The sequence below is a fragment of the Ailuropoda melanoleuca genome, chromosome 5 (genome assembly GCF_002007445.2).
Source record: "Ailuropoda melanoleuca isolate Jingjing chromosome 5, ASM200744v2, whole genome shotgun sequence".
In the NCBI taxonomy this organism is placed as follows: Eukaryota; Metazoa; Chordata; class Mammalia; order Carnivora; family Ursidae; genus Ailuropoda; species Ailuropoda melanoleuca.
Window position 1 is genome coordinate 3,024,154 of NC_048222.1, and position 22,601 is coordinate 3,046,754.

Sequence of the window (22,601 nt, forward strand, 5' to 3'; positions counted from 1 at the left end):
CTTTCCTTATTATTCATGTTTTTGCCACACCCCACAGTGGTGTTTCATCTTTTTAGTAATGAAAGCTCCATAAATGAAGGTTGAACTTAATCTGTGCAGGGATTCAAAAATACTTGCGTGGTTGATTCTGTCCTGAGTCGAGATTACTACAAGTCTTGAACGTCGATTTCCTCTATATCATTTGACTGTCTTGCCTAACTGGTAACTGTCCGTGCGGACAAAGAGTTTATTCTGCATGCTTGAAGTGTGGTTCACAACCTTTGAAAGCTGAAAAACTGCCCCCAAGGGTGAATAGCTCACAGGTTCTCCTGGGCTTAGGAACCAGGCCTTTCTCTTACCGGGAGCGGCTACATGAGGAATGGGAAGAAATGAAAATCACGGAGAGCTTCACCTACCAGAAACCTCGTCAGCATGACTTTTGTGTGCTCTGCACCTTCCGTTAGAACTACGCCTACTCGCAGCAGCTCAGAGAGGCAGGCAGTGCGGGCCTGCTTGATGTACATGCCACGGGATATGGGCGTTCTAACAAGAAAACAGGATCTTGCAGGCAATTCCCTTCACCTTTCCGGTCAGCCGTGAGAAAAACAAAACAAAACAAAACAAAACAAAAACCAGCTCTTCCTTTGGACTCCGATGAGAGTCTGTTTCAATGTCTTGCTTCTAGATCAACATGTTGGTATAAGGAGCAAACTGTCTATCCTACTAGGCGATCTTACTCTTTCACCTTTCAACCTTTCCACCCTTCTGATCCTAGTTACCCCACACTAAAGAAGCTTGCTGAGAGAAGACCGGATATCCCCATTTATGTTGGAAACACAGAAAGACCTGTATTTTGGAACCTGAATCAGAGTGGCGTCCAGTTGACTAATATCAACGTAGTACCGTTTGGAATATGGCAGCAGGTCAGATATCCGCGGTTTTTCCCACCCTTTCCAGTTACGCTTTCTGGGTTGAATTGTAGGTGAGGCATGGTCACTTTAAGATTAAAGAAACAATGGCCTATTTTGTCTGTACATAGCACTCTGTAAATGCAACCTTTTTTGAGCTAAAAGATGTTTTTCCCCATTTAGCAATGGTATAATTCTCTAGTACAGGACAATAAATCTTAGTTTTGAATGAAGGGGATTTCTTTCCAAAAGGAGTGACAGCTTTCTCAAATACCAAATTAAAAACCAAACTGACATACACAGTTGTTGCTTTTATTGTTAAATTCCAGGTTGATGAAAATCTTCGATTCATGATCTTGATGGATGGCATTCATCCTGAGATGGACACTTGCATTATTGTGGAGTATAAAGGTACCTTCTTACCCTCATCAATAATGAAAGAGAAAAATGCTCCTGGAAGGAAGGGTGATAACAGCCATCTGAAATTTCATCCTTTGTTCATCTTCTTCCATCTTCACTTCCCATGGAATATAATGTATTCCATCCTTGTCTTAGAAAAATGGGCTATCATTCTTTCCAAGGAACATATTAACAATAATGTTGTCTATGTAGTGAGAGATCAAAGCTTCTTTTTTAAGGCAATAGATATTCTGTATTTCACATATAGTAATTTCTTCAAACCGCCTTTTTTGAATAAATGCCTTTTTAAAATTTTAATTCCAATACAGTTAACATACAGTATAATATTAGTTTCAGGGGTACAGTATAGTGATTTAACACTTCCATAGATCACCTGGGACTCATCACAAGTGCCCTCCTTCATCCCCATCATCTACATCACCCATCCACCCCCCACCTCCCCTCTGGTGACCATCAGTGTGTTCTCTAGAGTTAAGAGTCTGTTTCTTGGCTTATCTTTCTCTTTTTGTTTTCTTTGCTCATTTGTTTCTTAAATTTCATATATGAGTAAAATCATATGGTATTTGTCTTTCTCTGACTGACTTATTTTGCTTAACCTAATACTGTCTAGCTCCATCCATGTCATTGCAAATGGCAAGATTTCATTCTTTTTTATGACTGAATAATATCCCACCATATATATATGGTATATATATATACATATATATATACATATATACCTTTCCTGTATCCGTTCATCAACTGATGGACACTTGGACTGCTTCCATGGTTTGGCTGTCGTAGATAATGCTGCTGTAAACATCAGGGTACATGTATCCCTTTGAATTAGTGTTTTTATATTTTTGGGGTAAATACCGAGTAGTGCTAATACTGGATCATAGGGTAGTTCTATGTTTAACTTCTTAAGGAGCCTCCATATTGTTTTCCACAGTGGCTACACCAGTTTGCATTCCCACCAACAGTGCAAGGAAGTTCCCCTTTCTCCACATCCTTGCCAACACTTGGTGTTTCTTGTTTGTTTTGTGTTTTTATGTTTTGTTTTGTTTTTAGAAATAGATTCTTTTTTTAAAAATTTTTTTTTGCAGATTTTTTATTTATTTGACAGAGATAGAGACAGCCAGCTAGAGAGGGAACACAAGCAGGGGGAGTGGGAGAGGAAGAAGCAGGCTCATAGCAGAAGAGCCTGATGTGGGGCTCGATCCCATAACGCTGGGATCACGCCCTGAGCTGAAGGCGGACGCTTAACCGCTGTGCCACCCAGGCGCCCCAAGAAATAGATTTTTTTTTAAAGTTTATGTTGGTTTTTTGTTTTGTTTTGTTTTTTTACTAATCTCTACACCCAATGTGGGGCTCAAACTCATGACCCTGAGATCAAGAGTTGCATGCTCCTCCAACTGAGCCAGTCAGGCACCCCTCTTGTGTTTTTTATTTTAGCCATTCTGATAAATGGCTTACTTTTGTGTTGATGTTATCATGTAATATAACCATGCACTTCTGCCTTTCATGTGGGAAGATGGCTTTACTGCCCCAATAATCACTGAATGGAATTTGCAGAAGGTTGAGAGATTTCTGTTGATCCAGTCACTCTTCTCCTGAATTCTTTGGGCTCAACACCCCTAGAGATAGCTGATTGAAGAAAGTAGTCTATCTGTGATACTGGAGTGATAATTGTCCTCATGGGACATCCAGAACCCACCAAATCAAATAGGATGAATCTGTTCACTTGAAAATTCAAAAAATGCTGTTGAAGATTTTAGGTTTTCAAATCTTACTCATCTTTTTCCTTAGACATAAGTAATTCCTCTCTAATCAAATGAGTCAGGCTATAGACTTGGAAACTTTGTTGGCTTGGGAATTCAAACTATATGGTATCCAGGATTTCACCTTGAATACTCATACCACTTTATTTTTCTGCAGGTCATAAGATACTTAATACAGTGGACTGCACCAGACCCAATGGCGGAAGGTTGCCTGAGAACGTTGCTTTAATGATGAGTGATTTTGCTGGGGGAGCATCAGGCTTTCCTATGACTTTCAGTGGTGGAAAATTTACTGGTAATATTCTATATCAGAGTGATCCAAGGAGCAGGCATGACACTTTGCTAAATGCTGTGAGAATAAATACAAAGATAATTAAGCCACGGTCCCTCCCCACAAGAAGTTTACAGTCTTACTGGGAAACCAGACTTGCAAACAGCAGATATACAAACTAAAGTTTCCAGCTCAAAATATGATGGAGAGAGAAAGAAACACTATGGAAATTAGGGTGCATCTCAGGAATAGTCAAGAAAAAGAATCATCAGGATCAGTTGGATTCATGGTGTAGACCATAGAGGGGAGCAGAAAAAGGTCCAACATTGGTAATCCACACTTAAATGCTCTTGGAAGGTGGTTCAGTACAGGTTGTGTGCAACTTGACATAGGCACATCCCCTAGTCCACGTGGAATGCTCACATAAGGGAAGAGTGTAGCCACTAATGGTGATGTTACTGGGAGCTGGGAGTAGGGGAAATGGGGAGCTACTGGTCAGAGAGTACAAACTTCCAGTTATAAGATGAGTGAATTCTGAGGATGTAATGTGCAGCATGGTTAATGATATTGTTTTATTTTTTTAAAGATTATTTATTTATTTTAGAGAGAGAGTGTGAGAGAAAGAACATGAGGGAGGGGCAGAGGGAGAGGGAGGGAGCCCTAAGTAGACTGTGCATTAAGCATGGAGCGTGACATGGGTCTCAGTCTCATGACCCTTTGCTCGTGACCTGAGCTGAACCAGGAATAAGTTGCTTAACCGACTGAACCAGCCAGGCACCCCAGTGATATTGTTTTATGTACCTGAAAGTTGCTGGGAGCATAGATCTCAAATGTTTCTACCAAACCCACAAAATGGTAATTATATGTGGTGATGGAGGTCCTGGTAACTAACTTTATTGTCCTCATTTTGCAACACATACGTGTATCAAATCATCACCTTACATAACTTAAACTTATATAATGTTATATGTCAATTATATCAGGTCTAGGGGGAGAAAGTGTGAGGTCCAAGGCAGGGGCTCTTCTGCTCTGGGTCTAAGGGTGGTGCTGGGTTGGGATGGGAAAATGTGTGTAAGTGGTGTCCTCAATACTAGCACTGTGAGAGCTCAGTGTATGTCTACCTAGTAAGTTAATATGTTCAGTACATGATCTCTAACAAGGTGGCAGAAATGTTACTTGCAGTGTGAAGAAAGCTTCTTGTCTGGTTCCTCCCTTCTGTAGGTCTGTATTCATTGGCTGCCAGGGTGTATAACCACTTGAGAGAGAGGAAGGTGCCTGTCCTTAGGGAGTTAACTGGGGAGGCATAATACCCCTATGAAAGGTTAGCTAGAATAATCCCATTCCCACGTGTGTGTCTGTGTGTGTGAATGAACGCAGGCACTCATTTTTAAAAAGGTCTGGAATATACCAAAGCATTACTAGGTCTGGGTAACTTATTTTTCTGTGTCCTTGTCTGTGCTTATCAAATGTTCACAGCAGTAACCACAGGAACAGCTCCCTGGCATGGTGCCCTGCGTGCTCTGGACCCGGCCTAATTCCTCAGCTTCCTCACTGCCTGTCTCCCATCGCTTGCTGTCCGTGAGTCTGTGCTGGCCTGCCTTCTGTTCCTCAGACCCAGTACACCACATGCTTTCCTGCCCTGGGCCTTTGTATCTGCTCTTTCCACTGCCTGGACTTCTCTTGCTACCCATCTCATGGTGGACACCTTCTCCTATATCTGCGTCTGTGTCTCTGTCTCAGATGTCACCCGCCTCACTGCCCTGTCTGAGAATGCCCCTCTCCCCACTGCAGCCCAGCCCCTCCGCCCACTGCCCTGGTTGACTTTCTTCCTAGCTCATCACTCTTTGAAATGACATTATTTATTTCCTTGTTCCCTGTTTGCTTCTCTCACTAGAACAAATGCTCCACGACAGCAGGGACCTGCTTTATCTTTTCATCACTGTTTTCTCAGTGCCAAGAACTACGTCTGGCACTTCGTAGGCACTCGGTAAACATTGACCCAATGGACGGATGACCAAAAGAACAAAGGAGCAACCTGTGAGCTAGGAATGCCGGCTCCACTCATGGAGGAGGGAAAGAGCTGCATTTTGATCCTAGGTCTTAAGGGACTCCAGCATTCCTGCTGTGAACCACGGTCCACTGCCAGAGTCTGAGTGACACACCTTGATTCTAAAAGCCACCAAAAGCTAAAGCCATGTCTGTGTTAGAAAAGAGTTAATAATTACAAGAATTACAGTGCTCTTACGATGTAAATGCCCACAAAGCGCCCCTAGGCACGCCGTCATTTGCATTCAGCTAGGGTCCCCATGAACTGCCATAGACAAGGAGAGAGTTCAGTCTCTATCTTTGATTGGTTTGGTAACATTTTCCTAGTAATTGATTAAAATTTGCAGAGTAAATCTGGGGGAAGGGGGCACTTTGCACTTATGACACAGAGCTTTGCTCTGTTTCGGTGTCAGTCTATCAATTTTATCTCCAGAAAGAGTTTCAATGTACTAAACTTCTGTTTTTCCATTATTTCTGAATTGAGATTCTCACCCAACCCTGTCGTTCCAGAGGGATGGAAAGCCCAATTCATTAAAACAGAAAGGAAGAAGCTTTTGAACTACAAGGCCCGGCTGGTGAAGAAGCTACAACCCCGAATTTATTGCCCCTTCGCTGGGTATTTTGTGGAATCCCACCCATCAGACAAGTATGGCTGGACATTTGGTACCACGTTTTTATGCATAAGTAATGTATGCTGGGGATGAGTCGTTTAGCTGTGAATCAATATGAAATGAGAATGCGTGATTAGAAGGGGTCTGGGCTTGTTTCACAGGCTGCCTGTGAACCCCGAGCAGGAATAAAAGCCATACCTGGCAGCTAGGATTCATCCAGATAGGTTTTCTCTGAAAGGATCCTGGGAGCGGTAAAGCCAACTGCTGTGGACTCAGTACATGCGAGGAACTAAACTGGGGCTTAAGCCATCTGAATTCACCTTCCCAGTGACACTGGGGGGTAGGTATTACTATGCCTTTTTTGCCATAGGGAATCCAACTCAGGCGTGGGGAATTGCGCAGTTACCCTGTTGAAAAGGCTGGAGTTGAGAAGCGAATTCTGATGTGCCTGGGGTCAAAGCTCTCTTCTCTACCCCACACTACGTCCCAGAGTTGAGAATTGTATCACCATCACATTGAAGTTACTTTCTTATCCTAGGGTACCTGAAACGATTTCTCTTGCAACAATATAACTTTTAGTCTTGTTCTTCCAATGTATTTTTGGAGGCCCATGAATTTTCTTTGAGAATGTTATTTAAATGTTGGGTTTTCACTTTAATGGTGAAATGACGGACACTCATTCATTTCAGTGCTGGGTTTTGCACAAAGTTTACTTTTTGTAATCACTTTGATACCAAGTTAGTCGTTTTAAGAGTTAGCAGCTAACTTTTTTTAAAGATTTTATTAATTTATTTGACAGAGAGAGACAGCGAGAGAGGGAACATAAGCAGGGGGAGTGAGAGAGGGAGAAGCAGGCTTCCTGCTGAGCAGGGAGCCCAACTTGGGGCTCAATCCCAGGACCCTGAGATCATGACCTGAGCCGAAGGCAGCTGCTTAACCAACTGAGCCACCCAGGTGCCCCAGCAGCTAACTTATACTAAACATTTTCTCAAATAGGAGTATCTATCCCAGGGGAACCCAAGATTTAAGGAACATTGCTTTAGTGCATCTTACCACAGTGTTTAGATTGGATTGTCCTTCCTGGGGACTTTACTACTGCCAAGTGCCCAAGCTGGGAAAAGGCTTTTTCTTTTCTCTCAAAACATAGACCCTTTGATAAAAAGGAAATATCTACATTTTTCCTATGAATTACTAAAGTCGAACTAAGCATTTGCAAAATTATTAGTGTCCTTTGAGACATCAGTTAGACCTGCTAGGGCTGAGTCGTCCAATATGGTAACTGCTAGCCACATGGGACTAATGAGCCCTTGAAAAGTGGCTAATGCAGCTGAGGATTACTGAAGTGGGTGTCAATGCATTGATTCAGTTTCAGTTATTTTTTTCCGTGCACTGATACAATAGTTGTGATGTATTTCATTGAGTATTTTATGTAGCTAGGTCGTTTCACAGTGATACCTATGTTAATTGAACTTGGAAATTAGGTTGAAATATTATGTTACAATACAGTTACATTATTTTTCTAGCTTAAGAACAATATGGGCACATTTTTACAGTAAAATGAAGGCATCTCTTGATGCAGAATTTTGTACAGTTGCAAGAACTAGTACAATGCTGGGAATAGTAAGGAGAAAAAGCAACCGGAAGAGAAGATCTATTGCAAATTTCATGTTGAATGGCAATTATAATTTGCATCAATAGAGAAGAAGAAAGTATTGTATATAAAAAAGTTTTAAAATAATTTGGACTGTATTGAGACATTTTCAGCAAAGTACATAGAGAATCTGGCTGAAGTTTCCTTAAACAGCCAATGAAGAACTAATGAAATTAGTCACCTGTAATGAGAATTAAGTGCTCCAGATAATTTTTAATCATTGTTACTGGCCAATAATAAAAGGACGTGGATAATTGCATTAAAAAAGGAAACCACTTTTAGATAAAGAGATGGTAAAAGAGATTATTTCAGTCATGGGTATTTTGTTAGAAAATTATAAGGAAAAGATTAAAAAATATATATTTACAAAAAGTGAAAATCTTGATTAAGCCCCCAATTAGCTGTAGAATACAAGACATTTCTAGTAATATAAAAAGTCATTGATAAAAATGTAATGAATTACTAAAATTTGAAAAACTGCAACTATGTTTTCTTTAGTTTTAGTTCAGTAGTTCTCATGTAGGGAGATTTTGTCTCCAGGGGGACATTTGGCAGTGTCCGGAGACAGTTTTCGATAGTATAGTGGGGGAGTGCTACTGGCATCTAGTGGATTGAAGACAGGGAGTCAACTAAACATCTAATAATAAACAGGATACCTCCCACAACAAGGAATTATCCAGCTCAAAATGCCAGTAGTGCCATTGTTGAGAAACTTTGCTTCAAATGAATTATGTGTACAAGAAAAAAGAACTCTAAATTATTTTATGAAATGAGTAGAACGTTACTACTAAAATCTCACAAAAATGGCACAAAGACACCTACATACCAATTTATGAAGATCTAAATATTATTGAACTCTATGCAGCAATGCATTAAATTAATACTATATCAAGAACAAGTGGTGTTCATTACATGATGCAAGTGTTTTTCAGTGAGAATTGATTAATATAATCCAGTGTATTTATTCATCTAAGAAGGAAGATCATATGATCTCCAAAGATGCCAAGAAGTTTAACTCGTTTCGACAAAAAAGGTACTCTAAAATTGAACGTTAGATGACTATTTCCTTACTATGATTATATATATAATCGTGTGTGTATATGGAATTGGGGAGAGTCAACCATGGGGAAGCACTGGAACGTTTTAAATTGGGAACATTTTACTTGTAATAATCTAATAAGACATGAATGACAAAAGTGGCAAAATTATCACTGTCTGCTGCTGATATGATTATATATCTAGAAAATTAAAGAGAATCAACTGAAAAACTATTCCAAACAATTAAAACAACTACTACTTAGGAATTAAATTACAGAAAAAAATTTCTGTTTTCCATTGCAATCAAAAATGAGAAAATATCTGGGAATAACTTTAACTAGCAGTGTGCAAGTCTCAGTATAAAGAAAGCTTTCACATGCCACTGAATGATACAGAAGAAAACCTATACAAATGGAAAGCAATACTATGTTTTGGGACTAGATAATTCATAATAATTTATAAGGTTAGTGTGAATCCAATATTTGCAATATGTGTTTTTTGGAAGTTAGACAAGTTGATTCTGAAACTAATTTGGGGAAGAAAGCCAAGAATATTTAGTAAACCTCTGATTAAAAAGAGCAATGGGAGGAGAGTACTCTAGCAGAGAGTAAAACATATTAAAGTCTCTCTAATTAAAACTCGAAGGGACTATTGCATAAATAGCCCATGGGTCAGAATGCAAAGTACAGAAGTGAACTCATACCTGTCTTTGGATTTAGTATATGCTGTGTGAGACATTTCAAATCAATGGTGGTTTAGTAAATGGCATTGGACAAATAGTTTCAAAGGATTTCCAAGTTTATGAAGAAATATTGTCAGTTCACAGCCTGAAAAATTGAATTTGTAGAGTAAGTACTTTTGAATTTTCTACATTTGATAAAGAATAATTTCCACTAAATCTGAAAAACTTAGTTTTTATCATGGTAGATGTGCTTCAGCTATATTAGGTTAAAAATATCCAGATATATTGGCATTTTTAAAACAAGAAGTTTGTGTTTCCCTTATTACTCCTTCCTATTGAATGGTACATCTTGAATACATTTCTGCTAAGTTTTTTGAAGCAGTCTTTAGCAGAAGTGTCCTGGATACAGTTGTTGAAAGGTTGACAGTATACACTCAAGTGCTAGGAAATATCGCCAGTTAATGAAGCTGCTAAAAGAAAAGAGAAGACAATGAACCTGATGGTCTTGTGCTCTTTGCAAGTGCTTGTTGGTTAAGTCATGGAAGATTTGGATTGTTAAGTCCAATTCAAAGTTTTCTTGAAACTTAAAGAATGCTTGCCAAACATTCAGGAGTCATAGGCAAAATCTGGCACTGTGACTAACATTCCTCTGATATTCTACTGCATATGAACAAGCTAAATTTAAAGCTCCATGGAAAGGAAACAATCATTTGTGACTTAGTTATACAGGCTGAATGTTATATTGAAATTGAATCTTTTTCAAATGCAAATCAGTAATAATGACTTTACACATTTTCTAACATGAATCGATTTGCAGAAGATGTTATTTGTAATTGGCAGTATATATAAACTGGATGCAAAAATTACAACCAAGTTTAAAGAATGCTTTAATGTTTACAATTTGGTGTTGATTTTCAGTTTATGCAATACCCCTTTGAATTCAAGATTAATACTGAGTTTACCCAAGGGTTATTGAATTTACTAAACTTAGGTGTAGTTCTAAAATTAATCTATTTTCTTCAAAGTCAAATCCGTTCTTCTAAGAAAGGTGAACCAGTTTTATCAACGTAGATGTAAATACTATATGAAAATGTATTTTTGGTACTTGATTCATTTATTGAAAAACTTTTAAGTATCTTTGGAACAACTTGAACAAGTGAATCTACTCTTTCAGCTGTAAGTTTTATGAAATCTAAATGCTGATAAAGTTTTTTGATGAAAATTTAGTGTCTGAATTGAGATGTACTCTAATTGAAATGTGTCTAATTGCTATGTACCATATTACTTTGTCTAGAGAGATACTGTTTGTTTTTCTAGCCCTTAATTATATTCTGTATAACCAAGTTCCATGTCCTTGAAATGGTATGGTGCTTCACTACTAAGCAGCTATGTCAGTTACATTTTTAAACTTAAAAACAAATTCCAGATACGCTTTTGTTTTTCCTAAGAAATTCTTACTTTGAGGAGGATGCTTTTATAGGAAATCTTTCGTAATTGCTGGATAAGCCTAGATATAAATTCAAAGAATGTGTTCTTATACAGACCTGCAGAGCTTTTAAAAATATGTATGTCAAAAGCAACTTTATAACAAGAAAGAGCCCTAAAGTAAGAGTGAAATTTAGGAGCCTTTGGTCACACAGGAGACATGCTCATCTGTTAGCCCTATTCATGCACATTTAACTCTGAGGGATGAGTTAATGGAGGTAGACAGCAAATAAAAGATTTAGTGAACCAGGGAAGGGTTGTCTGTATTGAGTGACACTGATACAGAACCAGGGGAATGAACTTCTCTAATACTGCTAGCAGTAGATGGCCCTGGGGAACTTCCCTTAGATTTCCCCTAAACTCCTTGGTTTTCTAAAGAAAACAGTTATCAGTAGATAAATGTGACTCACACCTAATCTTGATATAGAGCTAATGGCCATTGTTAATGTAACAAAAATAAACTTCTCAGTACCTACTATTGTAGACATAGAACAAAGGTTTCACTTTAATAGCGCTAAGATTCGTTATAGTTAAGAACCAGTGTGTCAGAGGCACCAAGCGCTCAGGACAGACACAAGATAATTCTGGACCAGGCCCTGGAGGCTCTGCTCCCCAAAGCTTAATCCTCTAATTGATGGAGTTGAGAGAACGAGAGCCAGGAGGTCCTAGGTTAGCAAAAAGGGGCACTCAGGGGCCCAGAGAAGCAGCTTTTAACCAACTGGCACAGAGCTATTTCAATAGTTTAGCAAGCACTATGCCTACCAGCTAAAGATGAACTGATCGTTAAGGCAATGGAGAAAGGAGTGGAGAAGAGAGCCTACTGCCGTCCACAGCTGTCACACTATATGACATGGAAACACCTGAGGACTAAGGGATTGGACCGTGGTCCGCTTGCTGTTTGTCACCTAACTGACTGTATTGGACAGTGTGTACGTATGTTAAAAGATATAAAGAGAAAGCGTGTCTAAGATAAGTCCAAGAGAGTCTGTTTAAGAAGATAATAGTAAGTTATTCTATTGCATACATATTCTTAGTTATGGTCACTCAGGTAAACAGTATAACATCAATAGCAATATCTGCCACATGATACTAGGGAAAGTATTAAAGCCAGGCCAGTGATGAAGTATTGTAGAGCTTCAGTTTTAAAAAACAAAAAACAGGGGCGCCTGGGTGGCACAGCGGTTACGCGTCTGCCTTCGGCTCAGGGCGTGATCCCGGCGGTATGGGATCGAGCCCCACATCAGGCTCTTCCACTAATGGGCCTGCTTCTTCCTCTCCCACTCCCCTTGCTTGTNCCCCCCCCCCTGGTTTTTCTTATTTTTTCGAAAAAAAAAAAAAAAAAAAAAAAAAAAAAAAAAAAAAAAAAAAAAAAAAACAAAACAAAAAGAAGAGGAGGAGGAGGAGGAGGAGGAACAGAGTATTTTCTTGTTTGGTTTAAATAGAAATGTTTCATGTCAAAGGTTGTAGTCTGAATGCAGGTCAACATCCTTTAGGCTGATCTTATGGTCTAAGGTGTGACCAGAGAAGAGGAACCAGACAAAGTAATTGACATTTGAAGTGTCTTAATGTATTACCTACATTTGAGAAGGAAATAATTTTTTTTTTTGATGGTATCCCTACCTGAGAAGTTAAGAATGGAGTTGCCCTCCAGACTTAGGTTGCATCAGAAAGGGTGGGAGATGGTCTGTATCTGTGGAAGAACAGAAATCGAAGCAGAGAAAAATAATGCATTAAACATAGGGAAAAATTCAAGTAACTGGATTTCTAATCATAAACTACAGAAACCAGAAGGTAGTAGAATAGCATTTTTAAGGTGCTTAAAGAAAAGAACCATCAGCCCAGACTCAATACTCAGTAAAAATACCTTTTGGAAATGAAGGTAGAATAAAAACATTTTCAGATGAAGCAAAACTTAGACAATTAATTACCAGCAGACCTACTTTAAAAGAAATGCTAAGAAAGTTCTTCAGATGAAAGGAAAATGATACTAAAGGGAAACTTGGAATTTCAGGAATGAAGGAGAGAGCAACAGAAATGGTAATAACTGTATATATATTATAGACAATTTTTCTTAAGTTCTTTAAAATATGTTAAACAGTTGAAAGCAACTATTATAATATGGTTTAATGGGCTTTTCAGTGTATGCAGGTGGAATACCTAAGACAATTATAAGCATAAAGGCTCTGTGTAGTGGAAAGTTTTCTAGCTGTTAAAACACTTCTAAATAGATTGAAAGGTTAAGTATGTTAATTGTAATCCGCTGAACAGCAACTATAAAAATCATAGAAATATTATCAAAAACTCAATGGGATCAACAAATTCAGCTAAGCTGCATTTGTTGCATACAAAATTAACATACAAAAATCAGTGTAGGGTTTTTATACACTAGTGGCAAATTATCTGAAAAAGAAATTAAATGATCAATAACATCTATAGCATTGAAAACAATGAAATATTTAAGAGTAAATTTAGGAAAGGAGGTGAAAGATCCCTACACTGAAACTACAGCACATTGATGAAAGAAAACAAAGAAGACACAAGTAAATGGAAAGATATTCTGTATTCATGGATTGGAAGAATTGACATTGTTAAAATGTCCATACTACCCAGTGTAATCCCTATCAAGATCCCAATGGCATTTTTTACAGAAGTAAAAAAAAAAAAAAAATCCTAAAATTTATATGGAACCACAAAAGTCCCCAAATATTCAAAGCAATCCTGAGAAAGAAGAACAAACCAAGAGGCATCACACTTTTTGATTTCAAGCTACGTTATGAGGCTATAGTAATCATAACAGTATGGTACAGGCATTAAAAACAGACACATAGACCAATGGAACAGAATCAAGTCCCCAAAAATAAACCCAGGCATATATGGTCAACTAATATTTGACAAGGGAGGTAAGAATACTCACTGGAGAAAAGACAGTCTCTTCGTTAAATGATGCTGGCAAAATTGAATATTCGCATGTAAAAGAATAAAACTAGACCCCTATCTTAACACCACTCACAAAAATTAACTCAAACTGTGTTAAAGACTTAAATGTAAGACCTGAAACTAAAACTTCTAGAAGAAAGCATAGGCAGTAAACTCCTTGACATGGGTATTGGAGATGACTTTTTGGATTTGACAGCAAAAGCAAGGGCAACAAAAACAAAACTAAACAAGTGGGACTATATCAAACTAAAAAGCTTCTGCACAGCAAAGAAAGCTATCAACAAAATGAAAAGGCAGTTGGGGAAAATATTTGCAAATCATATATCTGTTAAGGGGTTAATACCCAAAATATATGAAGAACTCCTACAACTCAGTAGCAGAAACATAATCCAACTGCAAAATAGGTAATGGACCTGAATAGATATTTTTCCAAAGGAAATATACAGATGGCCAACAGGTACATGAAAAGGTGCTCAATATCTCTCATCATCAGGGAAATGCAAATTAAAGCCACAATGAAATATTACTGCACACCTATTAGAATGACTATTATCAGAAAGACAAGAAATAACTAGTGTTGTAGAGGATGTGAAGAAAAGGGAACCGTTTGTACTGTTAATGGATTGTAAAGTCATGCAGCCACTATGGAAAATGGTATGGAGGTTCCTCAAAAAATTAAAAATAGAAAGACCATATGATCCAGAAATTCCACTTCTGGATATTTGAAGAAAATGAAAGCACTAACTTGAAAAGATATGCACCTCCAGTTTCGTTGCAGCATTATCTATAATAGCCAAACCAAACAGGAAGCAACCTAAGTGTCCAACAATGGTTGTATGGATAAAAAAAATGTAGTATTATAGAATACCAGCGGGATATTATTCAGCCATGAAAAGAAGGAAATCTTGCTGTTTGTGACAACACTGGATGGACCTCAGGGGCACTTTGTTAAGTGAAATAAGTCAGACAGAAGAAGACAAATACCATATGATCTCACATATATGTCAAATCTAAAACAACAACAACAAAAACTCATAGAAAAAGATATCAGATTTGCAGTTACTAGAGGTAGGGGGCAGGGTTGGAGAATTTGATGAAGATGGTCAAAAGGTGCAAATTTCCAGTTATAAGTGCTGCGATGTAATGTATAACACAATGACTATAGTTAACACTGTTGTATAGTATATTTGAGAGTTGCTAAGACAGTAAATCCTAACAGTTCTCATCACAAGGAAATACATTTTTTCTTTTATTTTTGTATCTATATGAGATGATGGTTGTTAACTAAACTTATTGTTGTAATCATTTTGCAATATATATAGTCAAGTCATGCTGTACATCTTAAATTTATACAGTGCTATATGTCAATTATACTTCAATAAAACTGAAAAAACTCAACAGGTAAACTAAACAGGATACTAATAAAAATTTAAATAATTTGAAGGAAGGGGAATGGAAAGACAGAGGAATGAGAAAAAGATAAACAGAAAACATAATAAAATGGTAGACATAAATAATTACATTAAATATAAATGTTCTACAGACATGTGAGTGAAGCCTTTCACTTGGACTGTCCAGACCAGCCCTGCTGCCATCAACTGAATAGCATTAACTAATACCAGTCAGCAGCATTTGGAAGAAAAGAATCATCATCCAAACTCCATCTGAATTCACAATCAACAAAATTTTGAGATACAATAAAGTACTTATCACTTAAATTAAAATAGTCTAAACACACCAATTGGAAGACAGAGATTATGAGAATGGATAAAAGAACAAGACCCACTCTATGCTGTTTACAAGAAATCCACTTTAAACCTAATGATCTAGGTAAATTGGAAGTAAAAGAATGGAAAAAATATACCATGCAAACACTAGTCCAAGAAAGCTTGAGTGGCTATGTTAAGAATAGAGTTGGCTTCAGACCAAAAAGTACCAGGGATACAGAGGCACATTATGATGTCAATTCACCAAGAAGTTGTAAGAATCCTAAATGTGTTTCTACATAACAGCAGATTCTTAAATACATGAAACAAAAATTTAATAGATCTTAAAGAAAATGGAAAGTCAGAATGACAGTTGGAGACTTCAACACTCCTTTCTCAGTAATTGCTAGAATAAGAACATGGAAAATTTAGCAAGGATATAGAAAAACTAAACATAAATCAACTGGATGTGAATGACATTTATAGAAAATTCCACCTGAAAATAGCAGAACGTGCATTCTTTTCCAGAACAAACATCGATCAAGAAAGACCATGTCTTAGGTCACAAAACAAACCTTAACAAATTTTAAACTGAAATAATACAAAGAATGTTTTCTGATCATATTGGAATTAGTCTAGAAATCAAGAGAAAGATAACTGGAAAATATCCAAATACTTGAAAACTAAAAACACATTGCTAAGCAATCTGTGAGCCAAAGAGGAAATATCATATGAAATTAGAAAATACTTTAAACTAAAAAGAAAAAAAAGCAAGAAAACACAACATATCAAAATTTGTGGGATACTAAAGAAGAGATTAGAGGGAAATTTGTAGCATTTAATGCACATATTAAAAAAGAAGAAAGTTCTCACTTTAGGAAACTAGAAAAAATGAGCAAAATAAACGAAAGCAGGAAGAAGGAAGGAAAACAATTAAGAACAGAAGTCGAGGAAATGAAAAGAAGAAAAACAATGGAGGAAAAACAATGAAACAAAATCACCAAGAAAAAAAAAGAAAGACAATTACCAATATCAGGAATGAGAGCACTCACTGATGATCCCACAAGTGTTAAAACTAACAAAACAATGTAAGTAATTCTATGTACAGAAATTAAACAACTTAGATGAAACTTCCCAATTCTTTGAAAGCCACAAATACCCAAGCTCCAAAAATATAGACATCACCATATTTCTGTAAGTTTCTTTTGTAGGTTAAAATCTTCCAAAAAAGAGAATCCAGGCCCAGGTTATTTCACTGGCAAATTCTACCGAACATTCAAAAAACCAAAACAAAACACTAATTTAAAATATTCTTTTCCAGAAATAGTGGAGGAGGAAACACTATAACTCTTTTTATGAGACTTTGCTACCAAAAGCAGACAAAGGCTATGTGAGAAAGTACACACTAATACTTCTCAGAAACATAGGAGCAAAAATTCTTAATGAAATATTGCCAAATTACATGTAATTACATGTAATTACAAATTAATATGTAAAAGGAATAATACAACACAACCCAATGGTGTTTATCTCAGGAATGCAAGGCTGGTTCAATATTCAAAACTCAATCTAATCCATCATATTAACAGATAAAGAAAATAATCACGTGATTATATTAACTGATGCAGAAAAAGCAGTTGATAAAATTCAACATATACTCCTGGTAAAATAAAAACCCAAACAAAACAAAACAAAAACTCTTAGCAAACTAGAAATAGAAGAGAATTTTCCTAACCTCATTAAGGGCATCTGTAAAAATCCACAGCTAACAACATGCTTGATAGAGAAAGAATTAGTAATTTCTTCTAAGTTGCATAAGAAGATAAGAATGACTACATCATTCTGAAATTTGTAATCAGTGCAGGAAGGCAAGAAAACTGAATAAATAACTGTAGACTGAAAGGAAGTCATGAAGTGTCGTTATTTCAGACACCATGACTGTCTACATAGAAAATCCCAGAGAATTAACAAAAGAAAATTCTGGAACTAATGAGTAAATTTAGCAAAGTCATCAGATATAAAGTAAATGTATAAAAATCTATTATATTTCTATATATGAGCAATGAACATGAGAACAACAAAATTAAAAAAAACCCATATACAATAGCTCCAAATAATTATATACTTCATTGTAAATCTAACAAAATAAATACAGGGTCTGTATGCTGAAAACCATAAAACATTGATTAAAGAAATCAAAGATAAACTAGATAATTGAAAAGACATATCTTCATGAATTGGATGTCTCAGTATAGTTAATATTTTTTAAAAAATTTTGCATTTAACACAGTATTTATTAAATATATTAACCTAAAACAAAACTTTAATATTATGTGGAAACTATTTATCTTGAACAACCATAGAGAGTAAACATGGGAAGATCAAGGGCAAAATTTTAAAGTATTCTTAAGTACATTTCTCTAATGCCAATCACTAATCCTAATTATTAACTAATTAGGATATTGGGATAGCCTATATGGGGTATTTTTAAGCATCTTACCTTTGGGGATATTTCAGCTGTCAATAGAATCATCTTACATTGAAAACATTGCGATATGATACATTATTTTGATTACGTTATCTTGAACATGTGCTTAGAAAATTTTTTAAAAAGCATGGACTTTAGAATTCAGTTTACAAGTACAGTTTACTAGATATTTATGTTAAACATATAAATGCTTTCTCTCTGTCTACTGAAATAGAGTCTTTCTCTGTGTCTACTGATTATATGCTCTGTGTCTACTGATCAAATGCTTTCTCTGTGTCTACTGATTATATTCTAGTCTATTAATAATTGATTTTCATATGTTAAACCAATCTTGCATTTCTTGTATAAAGTCTACTTGGTAATGAGGCATTATAATTTGGGAGAGGGGATTGGTAAAATATGTATAATGAAATTTGCCATTTTAACCATTTTTAAATGTACAATTCAGTGGCATTAATTATATTAACAATTGTTATGGAACCGTCACTACTATTTCCAAAACTTTTTTTTTCATCCCAAACAGAGACTCCACCCATTAAGCAATAACTTCCCATTTATCTCACCCTCCATCACTGGTATTATCTAGTGTACTTTTGTCTCTATGCATTTGCCTATTGTAGATATTTCTTATAAGTACAATCATACAATATTTGTCCTTTTTGTGTAGTATATTTCACTTGGCATAATGGCTTTAAAGTTCTAGGCTGTATCAGAATTCCATTCTTTTTTATGGCTGAATAATATTCCATGGTGTGGGTATATCACATTTTGTTTATCCATTCTTTTGTTGTTGGATGACTGAGTTATGTCCAGCCTCAATGAACATTGGTATACAAGTAGCTGAGTCCCTGTTTTCAATTTTCTGGGACATATATCTAGGACTGAAATTGCTGGATCCTATGGTAATTCTATATTCAACTTTAAAGAAACTGCCAAACTGTTTTCCACAGTGGTTGCAATATTTTATCTTCTCACCAGGAATGTACAAGTGTTCCAATTTCTCTACATCTTTATAGTACTTATTTCCATTTTTTGTTAGTTTTTTTTTTCATTTTTTGGATTATATCTATCCTAGTAGGTATAAAATGATATCTCATTATGGCTTTGATTTGCATTTCCCTAATGACTAATGATATTGATCATTTTTCATGTCCTTATTAACTATTTGTATATTTTCTTTGCATAAACATCTATTCGAGTTCTTTGCTCGTTTTTAAATTGGGATATCTTTATTGAATCGTAGAAGTGCCTAAATATACTGTAGCTATTATTCCCTTGTCAGATGTGTGATTTGCGAATATTTTCTTCCACTACAATCTTTTCACTTTATTTTTTTTTTTTAAAGATTTTATTTATTTATTTGACAGAGATAGAGACAGCCAGAGAGAGAGGGAACACAAGCAGAGGGAGTGGGAGAGGAAGAAGCAGGCTCACAGCAGAGGAGCCCGATGTGGGGCTCGATCCCATAACGCCGGGATCACGCCCTGAGCCGAAGGCAGACGCCTAACCGCTGTGCCACCCAGGCGCCCCTTCACTTTCTTGATAATAACCTTTGATGTACAAAAGTTTTTCATCTTTGCAAAATCAAATTTATTGATTTTTCTTTTGTTTCTTATGCTTTTATTATTTTTTTTGTTTCTTATGCTTTTAGTGTCATATCTAAGAATACATGGCCAAATCCAAGGTCACAAAAATTTACTCGTATGTTTTATTTGATAAGTTTGATGGTTTTTAGCTCTTATAGTTAGGTTGTTAATCGATTTTGAGTCGATTTTTGTATATGGTGTGAAGTAAGGGTCTGAATTCATTTTTTTGTATGTAGAAATCCAATTGACCCAATATTATTTGTTGGAGACATTTCTCTCTGTGTTGAAAGATCTGGGAACTCTTGTCAAAAAATCAATTACCCATAGATATATTGAGTTCATTTCTGGACTCTTAATTCTGTTCTATTGGTCTATTTGCCTATCTTTATGCCAAGACCCCACTGTTTTGATTATTCTAGCTTTGTATGTAAGTGTTAGTCCTCCAACTTTGTTCTTTTTCAAGATTGTTTTGGATATTCAGGGCCTCTTGTATTTCCATGTGAATTTGAGAATCAGTTCCATTCCAATCAGCTGTTTCATTTCTGCAAAAAAGGCTGTTGGAATTTTGATAAGAATCACATTGAATCTAAAGATTGTTTTGAGGAATATGGAGATCTTAAAAATAATAAATCTTCCAATCCATGCATATGGGAAGTTTTTTATTTAGTTCTTCTCTAACTTCTTTCAGCAATGTTTTGTAGTTTTCAGGGTACAAATCCTTTACCTCTTTAGTTAATTTATTCCCAGGTATTTTATTCTTCTGGATGTTATTGTAAATGGAATTATTTTCTTAATTTCCTTTGTTTGATTGTTCTTTACTGGTTTATAGAAGCACAACTAATTTTTGTTTGTTGACCTTATACCTTGCAACTTTGCTAAATTTATGTATTAATTTTATTAGCTTTCTTGTGTATTCTTTGGTTTTCGATATATAGGGTCATGTCATTTCCAAATAGAGAAAGTTTTACTTCTTTTTTTGCAATTAAATACCTTTTATTTCTTTTCTTTGCCTAATTTCTTTGATTAGAACTTATAGTACAATTTTTAATAGCAGTGGTGAAAGTAAGCATCCTTGTCTTCTTCCTGATCTTGGGAGGAAAGCTGTCATTCTTTCACCACTGAGCATGATGTTACCTATGGGTTTTTCATAATTACCCTCTATCATGTTGAGGAGGTTTCCTTTTATTCCTAGTTTCCTGTGTGTTTTTATCATGAAGGTATGTTGAATTTTACAAAATATTTTTTCTGCATCAGTTGAGAAGATTATGTGTTTTTTCCCTTTATTCTATTAGTGTGGTGAAATATATTTATTGATTGCTTTATGTTGAACCACCCTTTTGCATTCCCGATAAATCCCACGTGGTATATAATCATTGTAATATGCTGTTGAATATTGTTTGCTGGTATTTTGTTGAGGATTTTTGCATCTGTGTTCATAAAGAATACTGGTCTATAATTTTCTTTTATTGTAACATCTTTTTTTTTAATATATTTTTGAAGAACAGTTGACATGTTATATTAGCTTCAGGTGACCAACATATAATGGTTTGACAATTCTGTACATTACACAGTGCTCACCAAGATAAGCGTAGTTACCATCTGTCACCATACAACATTATTACAATATTATTGACTATACAACCTATGATGTACTTCTCATCTCTACGACTTTTTTTTTTTTTTTACAGCAGAAGTTTGTGCTTCTTTATCCCCTTCACCTACCTTTGGTATCAGGATAATACTGACCTCAGAATGAATTAGGAAGTGTGTCTTTCTATGATTTGGGAGAGTTTGAGAATGATGATGTTTTCTATTTTCTTCTTGAGTTGGTTTAAGCAATTTGTTTGTTCCTGGGAGTTTGTCCATTCCACTAAGTTATTTAATTTGTTATTGTACAATTGTTCATAGTCTTATAATTCTTTTTATTTCTGTAAGGTCAGTAGTAATGTCCCTGCTCTGTTTATGATTTTAGTTTTCTGTGTCTTTTTTTATTCTTTGTTTAGCTAAAGGTTGTCAGTTTTGTTGATCTTTTCAAAGAACCAACTTTTGGTTTCACTGATTCTCTCTACTGATCTTTCTTCTTTTTTAATATAAATGTTAGAGCTATAAATTTTCCTCTGAGCATGGCCTTTACTACATTTCATGGGTTTTATATGTTGTGTTTTTGTTTTCATTTTATCACTAAGTATTTTCTTATTTTTCTTGTAATTTCTTTGATTTATTGGTTACCAGTGTGTTGTTATAGTTAATATTTAATGATCTCTAAATAAACCTGTAGGTTCAACGCAATGCCCATCAAAACCCTGGCAGAACTTTTTGTACATATAGACAACCTAACTGTGAGATTTATAAGGAAAAGCAAAGGAACTAGAATAGCCAAAACAATTTTGAAAAAGAACAAATTTGGAGGGTCCACACTACCCAATTTTAAGACTTGCTAAAAAGCTACAGTAATCAAGATAGCATGATATCAATGAAGGGATAAACATTAGATCAATGGAACAGAGTAGAAAATTCAGAAATAAGTCCACACAAATACTAACCATTGGTTTCTGACAAAGGTACAAAAACAATTCAATAGAAAAAAGATAGTTTTTCAATAAATATTATTAGAGTAATTGGACATTCATATGCAAAAAAATGAATCTCAATTTAGATCTCACATTGTATACCAAAAATAAGCCAAAATGGATCAAAGATCTAAATGTAAATGTAAAACTACAAAACTTTTGGAGGAAAATGTAGGAGAAAATCTTCATGATGTCCAGTTAGGGAAAGCCTTCGTACATATAACACCAAGAGCACAATCCATAGCGAAAAGTTTAATATATTGGACTTTATAAAAAGTAAATTTTTTTCTCTGTGAAAGATACTGTTAATAAAAATACAAACTAAAGACTGTGAGAAAATATTTGCAAATCAAATATCTGACTAACAACTTGTATCCAGAAAATATAATGATCTCTTAAAAATCAGTGTCAGGAAACAAAGAACTCAATGATAACTGGGCAAAACATTTGGACAGGTACTTCA

At 35.7% G+C, this 22,601-nt stretch overlaps 1 protein-coding gene across 9 annotated transcripts in view; it reads left to right on the plus strand.

Moving 5' to 3' along the window:
• The window catches only part of LOC100468655 (cytidine monophosphate-N-acetylneuraminic acid hydroxylase), a 110,663-nt gene that overhangs the window by 66,140 nt on the left and 21,922 nt on the right, over positions 1 to 22,601 (plus strand). For all 9 annotated transcript variants that reach the window (XR_004625342.1, XM_002915833.4, XM_034660242.1 and 6 more), the window contains 4 exons: positions 755 to 902; positions 1,217 to 1,298; positions 3,225 to 3,362; positions 5,895 to 6,030. Coding sequence is in view for 8 of the 9 variants with exons in the window: in XM_002915833.4 (XP_002915879.1) it covers positions 755 to 902; positions 1,217 to 1,298; positions 3,225 to 3,362; positions 5,895 to 6,030 (504 nt within the window). In the remaining variant the exon portion in view is untranslated. The remainder of the gene's footprint in view (positions 1 to 754; positions 903 to 1,216; positions 1,299 to 3,224; positions 3,363 to 5,894; positions 6,031 to 22,601) is intronic.